The sequence below is a fragment of the Hemibagrus wyckioides genome, linkage group LG12 (assembly GCF_019097595.1).
Source record: "Hemibagrus wyckioides isolate EC202008001 linkage group LG12, SWU_Hwy_1.0, whole genome shotgun sequence".
Classification (NCBI taxonomy): Eukaryota; Metazoa; Chordata; class Actinopteri; order Siluriformes; family Bagridae; genus Hemibagrus; species Hemibagrus wyckioides.
Window position 1 is genome coordinate 7,416,830 of NC_080721.1, and position 9,573 is coordinate 7,426,402.

The window sequence follows — 9,573 nt, forward strand, 5'->3', positions numbered from 1 at the left end:
AAGAAGAGAAACGGAGAAAGGGGAGGGGAAAAAAATGAAAATAAAATATATATAAAAAAATAACTAAATACCTAGAAATAAGAATAAATTATTAAATTAAATTATTAAACTATTTTATTATAATTATAATTTTATTATAATTATAATTATTAATTATAATTAATAATTAATTATTAATTATAATTTTATTTTATTATTATTTATATAAATATCTTGTCATTTAACAAAGAAAAAACGCATAATCAGTATGGTGAAGCTATATGGAAGGGAGTTTCTTTAACATTCATGGAAGGAGTCTCCAGTGTCAGTGTCCTTCTTAGAACGGCTGGTAAGCGACTGACTGTTTATAGGTGCTATAAAGTGACAAGAGGAACTAACGTGACATTCCACAACAATAAATGTAAACATAAATGGTTAAAAATGATGACTGTCATTCATTAATAAACTGCTCAGAACATGCTGTTATTGGAAAATGACCAACTTCAGGACCTGCTTCTGTTGTTGATTATGTTTTATAGCAGGACATCTGCTGTGTTTTATTTATTACATATACGCTTGAGATTACTGCTCCAGTGGCCCCAGTGGCAGTACACTAACCCTTTATATTACATGCATTAATTCAGCTTTTATTTATTTTTTATTATTTTTGCATTAATATAGCTTTGGTATTGTATAACATTAGCAAAATAATGACTTACAGGTTTCCCTGGAGGTCCTGGCAAACCTGGTGGTCCTGGAAGTCCCGTAGCTCCCTGAGAATGGGTAAGAATACGAAAGTCATTAAGAAGAAATCCCAATGAAATGCAAATAATAGATGGAGTTTAATTAACCCTACTGTTCTGTTCATTATTAAACAGTGGATATGGGTTCTATTGAACCTGGACATACTTTCAATTGTTGGAGATGGTTGACAAATTAAAGGAAAAAAACAGATTGAATGTGTGGGGAAATATAACAAGTGTGAATACAGTACAGCATGATATAATTTACATACTATCATGCTTTGTGGAATGTATAAAAAGCTTGTATGCCCAGGAGACCTCGAATTTGGATCAAGATGACAACAAGATTCATTATTGAGGCTCGGATTCAAAAGCTTCAGTCACAAAGACTGCTCCACTGGCTGAGTTTCAATATTAACAGTTGACTAAAGTATAATTTCTGGGAAAGGCATCAGTAAGTTGGGATTCACTGAACATGCTGCTCATTCATTAGTGTGATTTGTAAGGAAAAACAGCAGAGCAACTGTTCGTCAGGTGACCGAAAATGTCAATGCGGGACGTGATCGGATTTACAACAAGAGCAATCCATCGACAACTACAAAGAGACGCATCTTATAGTAGAGTTGCAGTGCATAAAACGCTTGTTACAAAGACGTTTGAGAGTCCAGTGGTGCAAAAATCGTTAGAACTGCTCTGCAGAGATGTGGAAAAAGCAATGCAGTCAGATTCCCTTAGAGGGAAGAGTCAATACAAATGTCTTCTGACTGATCACCTTTAGTTTATTAGGAAACATATCTATCCTAATGGGAGTGGTCTTTTTCAAGGTGCCTCCACCCAATGCTCAATGAATGGGTATGAAAAATGACAGAAATCAAATGCTATAGTTTTCAAACTAAGCAGATCTCAACTTGATTTAGGAGTGATGTGTAATAGACAGCACTTTCTGGAAGGATGGTGTTCATCCAATTCAGTCCAGTTTAGTGTCAGAATCGATACCAAGGTGCAATCAAGTTGTTCAGGTGGTTCATGGTGGCCCAACATGCTACTTACAAAAATGCTTCCAAATAGTGTACATGTATGAGGAAAAAAGGATAAATGGAGGTCATGTGACAGGCTGAAATGGTTCCCTACTTATTACTAGTTCATGCATGGTAAGGTAAAGTAAAATATCTCCAGTCTCCTGTCATGTGACTATTAAACGCTGACTAAAAGCAAGAAAAGCAAGGCTATACCAATCTGTATGCGATGTTCAACACATATTATACTAAAAACATGCAATTATAATATTACGGGTACAAGTCTCTTCATGGCAAGTGGTGATGTTAGTTCTTTAGGATGTACTGGAGATGACCAACCTTGGCTCCAGGGATTCCAATTTCCCCAGGAAGCCCAATCGGACCTGCTGGTCCCTGATGACAGAAGAATGAACAGACATGTCAGTAACTAATTTTGCTACACAGCTTTGCTACACTAATTAGACTTCAGAGTTCTCTCCTGGTGAGTTCAATCCCCATGGAGCCACGGAAATGCACCAAAGTAAGACCTTTAATCCTTGTCTAGATTTATCCAAGTGCAAATTGGATATGAGTGGATTCTATAACTATAAATTATAAAGCTAAAAATAATGCACCAATCCCACCCAGCTTTGTGGCAATCTGATAAGCATTTTTTTTGTTGAATGGCAATTAATGCTGTGTAGTAATTAAAACTTACAGGAAGTCCAGGAAGCCCAGGTCCCTACAGGGAAACAGAAAATAAATTGAAAATGATATAAAATTGTAAACTATCCATACATTTTTTTTTCTTTCAGATTTCATGTAGATAACCAGACTACTGCAGTATAGTATGTCCAAATGAAATATTAGACTATTGGCCTTGTGTCAAAAGATATGAAATCTTTCTAGAATAATTTATATATATATATCACCAAGGGTTGTATTCAAAAAACATCAATAGGTATACAAGGTCATGTATCCTTAATCAGACAAAATTAAGAAACGCATACAAAGAAATACAGTTTCGACACGTGATGATTTAAATAAACATCTAACAGTAGATTGAGGTCACGATAATTGCGATAATCATGTTTATTTGCCATCTTTTGTTTGTTTGTTTTTTTACAGGTTTCAATTTAGTGATATGAAATCTGCCAACATGAATTGACAACATGGCTGTCGGTGTATTAAGTATTTACCAGCCTATAAACTGCAGATCCTATTAATAATAAAGAAGTAGAATATTTCTTTCCAGAATTAAATTAAAGTGCTTATCTCTAGTCAGTACACAGTACTCTATGGTATGGCTAGTTGTAAAATTGTAAAGTTTAGAGAAGAAGGTTTGCTCTTTGGATGGTTATATATTACAGAATGTCTTACTTTTCAGTGCCCATGTCATGAATTTCAGTGTGAAATATAGTAACAATGGATAAATACATGAACAAAAGTCTGAACATACCATGGATGTGTGCAAATTCATCATTAGTCGCTATGGAATTATTAAAAGATTTGAGTGCAAATGTACATCTATTTTGTAAAATATCCCGATTATAAAGGATTATAGCCACAGAAATATACACAAAGGGGCGGTTATGAGGGCATGAGAGTTATTATAAAACTTTTTTTTTTCATTAAACGATCTATTAAACTTTAGTTATGAAAGAACATCAAACATCAGTCATCACACACAAATATATAGTGTGTCAAGGATGATTTGTTTTTTTACTTACAGCTGGTCCTTGTGGACCAGTAGGCCCTGGTAGACCCTGTGGAAATCAAGAAAGAATGTGTTATAGTAGTAGAAATCAACTTAATGTGTTCTGTGGAAAGATCTGGAATAAAATGCACTATGGCTCTTATCAATGACCAACACTTTAGTATACATTTGAATAATAAGTCTACAATTTCATTAGTTATGTTTTATATAAAGAGTAGTTATCTGAAGAGTAGTCCCTGGCTGCAAAACAAGTCTGAGAAGCATGACACAATCGCTTCATAGCATGTAGAAACTATTATGTGGTATAAAGGAATGTTTCATTTGAATTACCAACAAAAAAACAGAAATGTAATAGTAATATTACCCCTTTAAAAGGAAATCCTACGTAAAATATAATCATAACTATTTAAAGCTAGCTCTTAAGCAGTCATAACAATACAAACACTCAATACTAAAAGGCTTTACATACAGCCTAAAGTGCATTTGTAGATTTCTGAATTTGACTGATGCACAGATCAAATGACATCCACCATTGCTTATATATATATATATATTATAAAATCTGCATGAAATCTTATTAACCTTTGGTCCAGGATTTCCAAGGGGACCTCTTTCACCCTTTCCTCCAGTCAGACCCTGAGGAGAAAATATTTCGAATAATCATCTGTTTAGTAATGATCTGTCCGTGGGTTTAAATCGAGTTTAAAGCTAGTTTAAAGCTTTAATATATATATGTAAAAAACAATAAATAGATTTTAAAAATGAATGAATGCATAAAATAAATAAATAAATAAATAAATAAATAAATAAATAAATAAATAAATAAATAAATAAATAAACCTTTTTTTTTTTAATTGAACCTACCAAAATGCTAATGAGACAACTTTGTAGTTAATTCATTTTAGCAGTTTGAAGTTTAGGACTAACATTCCAAAGTGGATTATCTGAGCAAAATCCCTGTGATAATTCCATGATTCGGAGCGCAAGAATGGAAAAGGTCAGGTCATTAACCTGTATTCTGAATGTATGCCAAAACATCCATAAAACAGAATAAACAATAACATTTTTTGCTTAGTATTATTAGTCTATGTATAGTGTACCAATACTAATTATTAAAAATATGGAAAATTCACACTGTGATAACATTACAGTCATTTCAGTGTATCACAGTAAAAGGAAAGTGTGACAGTGTACAGCATAGCTATTTTATTATTTGGTGATGAATATATCTATAAATTCATACATAACTGTATAACTCTATATAACTATAACCTATACCAGTACCATACAAAGTAACTATTTCAGATTTCCCTGTTATGGTACAATGTCACTTCAGTTAACCATCACAACCATCAAACCCTTCGAAACTTAATCCAGTGCTGTTTCTTTTGATTAAGAATCACAGTGATGAGAATGGCATGTGACGTGTGATCAGGCATTCCCTGGGCTACGGATGAACTCACTTCAATTCCATCTTCCCCAGGAGGACCGTCTGGGCCCGGCTGGCCTGCCTCTCCCTTCTGACCCTGCAAAGTGAATTACGGGGACAAATTAGATTTATCATGTGCAGAAATAGCCTAGAGTCTGAAAAGGTTATATTAAGGACACTCGACTCTAGGAGTAAAGTAACATCGATATTCCAACAAAAAGACTTTTAAAAAGTGCTTCTGTATAAGTCTCAGGGACATTTCTCTTAGAAAGTACTTACAGGAGGTCCAGGAGGCCCGGGAGGGCCCTTGTCACCCTGAAAAAAAAGAAATAAGAGAGGTCTGAAAAGGGATAATTGAAGAGATATGTAACCTTCTTAGCCTAGAAGCTCAGCTATACAGGTCTTAAAGATGAAGATGAAGTCATATTCCCAATCAGATCTAATAATCTCTGAATAGTAACAGCTTCATCTAATATAATTACATATAATATATAAGCTTAATATAACAATATATAGAGTATAATTATTATTATCGAACCTACGATAATATATTGGCATGTTATACAGTACATAACTCTATACAATCTTCAAATCTGACAGAAAGTGTTGATTAATTCTCTTTAACAGCTACTCTGACAGTATTAAATTAAAACAAAAATATATCATTATAGACATCGTGAAGCTTTATGCGAGAAAACATCCTTTTAACATTTTTGGAAGGAGTTTGTAGAGTTAGGACTTTTGTAAACAGACTGATATAACTTTTGGTTTTCCGCTAAAGGAATATCTGTGAGATCGTGACATTTTCTGGCTTTATTTTATTTTATTTTAACTTTAAGTGAAAAGAGAGGCTAGTAAAAGAATGACTGAAGAATGGTAACAGATTGTAGATGGAACTAAAAAATGGACAAATAGTACAATCATTTGTATCATTCTAAAATAAATAAAAGAATGTAACCTTTGGCAAATTGCTGGAATATAAGACATTGGGTCATGTTGTTACAGTGAAAATAATCAATTTAATTGTCCTGTCAGTGATGATTATAATTATTATTAATATTAGTAGTAGTAGTAGTATTGTTGTTGTTGTTTTTATTATTATTATTATTATTATTATTATTAGTAGTAGTAGTAGTAGTAGTAGTAGTAGTAGTAGTAGTAGTATTAGAGCTGAAATCTAGTTATTAACAGAATGTCATCATCATTGTGCAACACCATTTACATGGAGCATAAAGAAGACTCCTCCCACAAACATATTCCATGCCCCAAACATGCCCCACCCTTCAATAAACATATATATATATATATATATATATATATATATATATATATATATATATATATATATATATATATCATATAAACATATATACATAACATATATATATAGGTCATTTGCATAATAAACATATCATAGAGATGTGTTTCTGGCCCATAAAATTATTTTTTAAATGAAATTAGTTTGAAAGGAAAAAAAAAAAATTTGGACTGTAAAGACCATAAAATAGTTGCTCTCTGTTATTTCCCCTAGAGGAAAAATAGAGAAAAATAGATCAATCGGACAAAATGTAATTGTTTTTAAGAAGCGAAAATAAATATAGACATATAATCTTGATTATAAGTTTAATGCGATTAAGTTCAATTAACTTAATCATGATTTATGTTCATTTCAGTTCACTTCAAAATGTGGAAAAGCTCATGGGGGGGGGTTAATATTTATGCAAGGTTTTTTTTATTTATTTTTTTGGTCTGGTTAACCGCTCGACACCCTTGCTTTAAATCATTCACAGCTCAGGATATGCTATAATAATTGTTTCAATAGATCTTGAGATTTTCTACCTTACAGCACAGCTGAAAACCTAATTACACCGAACACAATCTAATTTAAAGGCACATTAAGGTCATAGCTAAAACATCACCACTGGACCCTTCTGAATAACCGCATGCTAAAATCTCATTAGAAATCTTCTACCACGCTGTCTCTGTGCTATTAAATTACCTCAGGGGCCTCTGCACAGGATGAGAGAAAATATGTCAAGTCCTCTGAATTAACAGGACGCTATTGTGAGCTTGTTTTCATTTCAGGCGCCCTCTCTGGGCAATATCGTGTAACTGCAAGGGGATGGGAAAACCTGAGTACACAATGAGCGTCTTTGTACCAGATCAGACTTGTGGCACCAGCACAAGAGATCATGATACTCACATCGATGCCGTCAGCTCCGGGGGTACCTGCAGGGCCGGGGGGACCGCGAGGGCCCGGAGCTCCGGGTGGGCCAGTCTGAAATGAAAGTTGGAGTGTAAATATACACAGCATGAATACACCTTACACAGTGTCTCAGTGTATATCAAAGATGAGAATGAAATGAAAATGCAGTTTAAAATTGACTTTTGATAGTGAAGTTTTGAAACTTTATAGTAAAGAAAATGTCTGGTTTTATTCAATATAATTTACAGCATTTAAAGGGGGGGAAAAAAACTATTAGCATATAATAAAAATGCAGATAATGTACATACGGTGAGAATATATAAGAAATCAGTATGATTAATCACACTAATAAAACAAAATAAATTAAATAAATAAATCTATATATACTGATAGCAGATTGCGAAGTTTTTAAAGAGGAAAAAATATTAACATTCATTGCAATTGCAGATAATGTACAAGAACACTAAGTGATCATGATAAATATAAATATATATATATATATATATATATATTAAAAAAAATTTATTAAATCAATGTACAGTGCATTCGGTTTCAGTGATTCATCATTTGGACTGCTTTAGAGGAACAGATGCTGAAAAATTTTCCGGATTCAGACATTCAACGTAGAACAAATTGTGACATTTAGAATAAAATACTGGGGAAAATAAACACAGTGGAGGGAATGGGTACCAAGTATGTGTATGATCTCCTTTTAACAGATCTTAATGAGCAATAAATGAGCAATAAATGTGAGTGACAGTAACTCACTATTAATGTTTTCTTAATGAAGCGATTCTGTGTGTTAGTTTTCTAAATGTAGCATGGAAGTGTCAGTGTCTGCTGAGTGCACCTTCAGGTTGTGTTGTTTGAATAGGGACCACTGATGAAAGTCTGAAAGGGGTCCTTGTGTGTGTGTGTGTGTGTGTGTGTGTGGTGTGTTTTCCTCACTCAACCACCACATTCCATCTGTGTCCAGGCCACAGTCTGACATTCTGATCATAATTACTGCCCTGTCTTTTACAAATGCTTTCAATATCTTGCTGGATATTGTGCTTTATATCAAAAGGTACACGATTAAGACCCAATATAGTACAAATCTATTGAGATTTTATGTGCAGGTTAAAGAGCAATAGCCAATAGCTGTAAATATATATATATATATATATATATATATATATATATATATATATATATATATATATATATATATATATATATATATATATATATACATATATATATACTTTCCCCAAGATATATTATTTCTAGATCAAGTTTCTATGAGGAATTAAAAAAAAGTGAAATCAGGGAATTTTTTATTATCTCAGAGCTCCCGAACCCATCCTGAAGCGCCAAGCGAAGGTGAGAAGAAGCAAAAATTCACTCACCACTTGAGCCAGAGCCAGACACAGCACCTGAAGGAGCACAAAAATTTGGAGGATGTTAAAATCCCGAGCCATGATGAAGACTCGTCTCAGGCTCCTCTCTCCTCCAGAAACACCAATCCTAAGGACTGCAGCTCCTCTCCTCTCTTCACCTGGTCACTCAGACCAGGACAGAAAAGTTCCGGGTACAAGAAAAACGTGTGTGTGTGTGTGTGTAAGTGGGGGAAAAAAAGGATGTAACCTAAGTGTACAGCCAGCCCCTGAGAACTCAGAGGCCAACGCTGTGAAAAGTGGACAGAACTCAGGGCCCTCTCAGCCCAGGGGGTGGGACTTCTGTTTAATTAGCATGCTCATGAATATGAAATAAGCAGCAGAGTTTCGGGGAAACCGATTGGACAAAAACAATTCCAAATAAAACAGGAATTCCGGTTTGGGTTTTTGAATTCAGTTTGCAATATACCATTGTGCTCAAATGTTTGCATACCCTGAAAGAAAACAAGACCTTCGGTGAAAAGTACACCATCCCCACTGTAAAGCATGCTGGTGGATCTCTTATGCTACTGGGCCTGTGTGAGCACCAGTGGCACAGGGAAGATGAATGCAGCATGTTATCAGAAAATACTGGCAGACAATTTGTATTCTACAGCACGAAAGCTGTGCATGGGATGCTCTTGGATGTTCCAACATAACAATGATCCAAAGCACAGGGCCAAGTTTACCCTCCAATGGCTACAGCAAAAAAAAAAAATCATCACAGTTTCCTGACCTCAGTATCATTGAGCCACTTTGGGGAGATCTCAAACGCTTGCAGTTTGTGCAAGACAACCAATACATTTACAGGAACTGGAGGAATTTTTCCCAAAAGAATGGGCAGCTCACCTGAGAGAATTAAGGACCTCATGCACAATTATGACATAAGACTACATGCCATCATTAATGCTAAAGGGGGCAATACACCATATTAAAAACTAAAGGTATGCCAACTTTTGTACAGGGATTATTTATATATAGATATTAAGCTTTGAATATTTGAGCGTTGTACTTCAAATAACAATGAGGCAAAGTGTGCGTTAACCCAGAGCTTGGGGTACTGTCTGAGTGGAGTTTTACATGTTCTTC

General features: G+C 34.3%; 1 protein-coding gene across 1 annotated transcript in view; it reads right to left on the reverse strand.

The window, feature by feature from the left end:
* The window catches only part of col9a2 (procollagen, type IX, alpha 2), a 29,075-nt gene extending 20,330 nt beyond the window's left edge, over nucleotides 1–8,745 (reverse strand). The window contains exons 1-9 of the mRNA XM_058404481.1: nucleotides 8,458–8,745; nucleotides 7,067–7,141; nucleotides 5,143–5,178; nucleotides 4,898–4,960; nucleotides 4,017–4,070; nucleotides 3,448–3,483; nucleotides 2,436–2,459; nucleotides 2,078–2,131; nucleotides 699–752 (exon numbers count right to left, since the gene is read on the reverse strand). Of these exons, the coding sequence (XP_058260464.1) occupies nucleotides 699–752; nucleotides 2,078–2,131; nucleotides 2,436–2,459; nucleotides 3,448–3,483; nucleotides 4,017–4,070; nucleotides 4,898–4,960; nucleotides 5,143–5,178; nucleotides 7,067–7,141; nucleotides 8,458–8,529 (468 nt within the window). The 5' untranslated portion in view covers nucleotides 8,530–8,745. The remainder of the gene's footprint in view (nucleotides 1–698; nucleotides 753–2,077; nucleotides 2,132–2,435; nucleotides 2,460–3,447; nucleotides 3,484–4,016; nucleotides 4,071–4,897; nucleotides 4,961–5,142; nucleotides 5,179–7,066; nucleotides 7,142–8,457) is intronic.
* Between the last annotated feature and the right edge of the window lie 828 nt (nucleotides 8,746–9,573).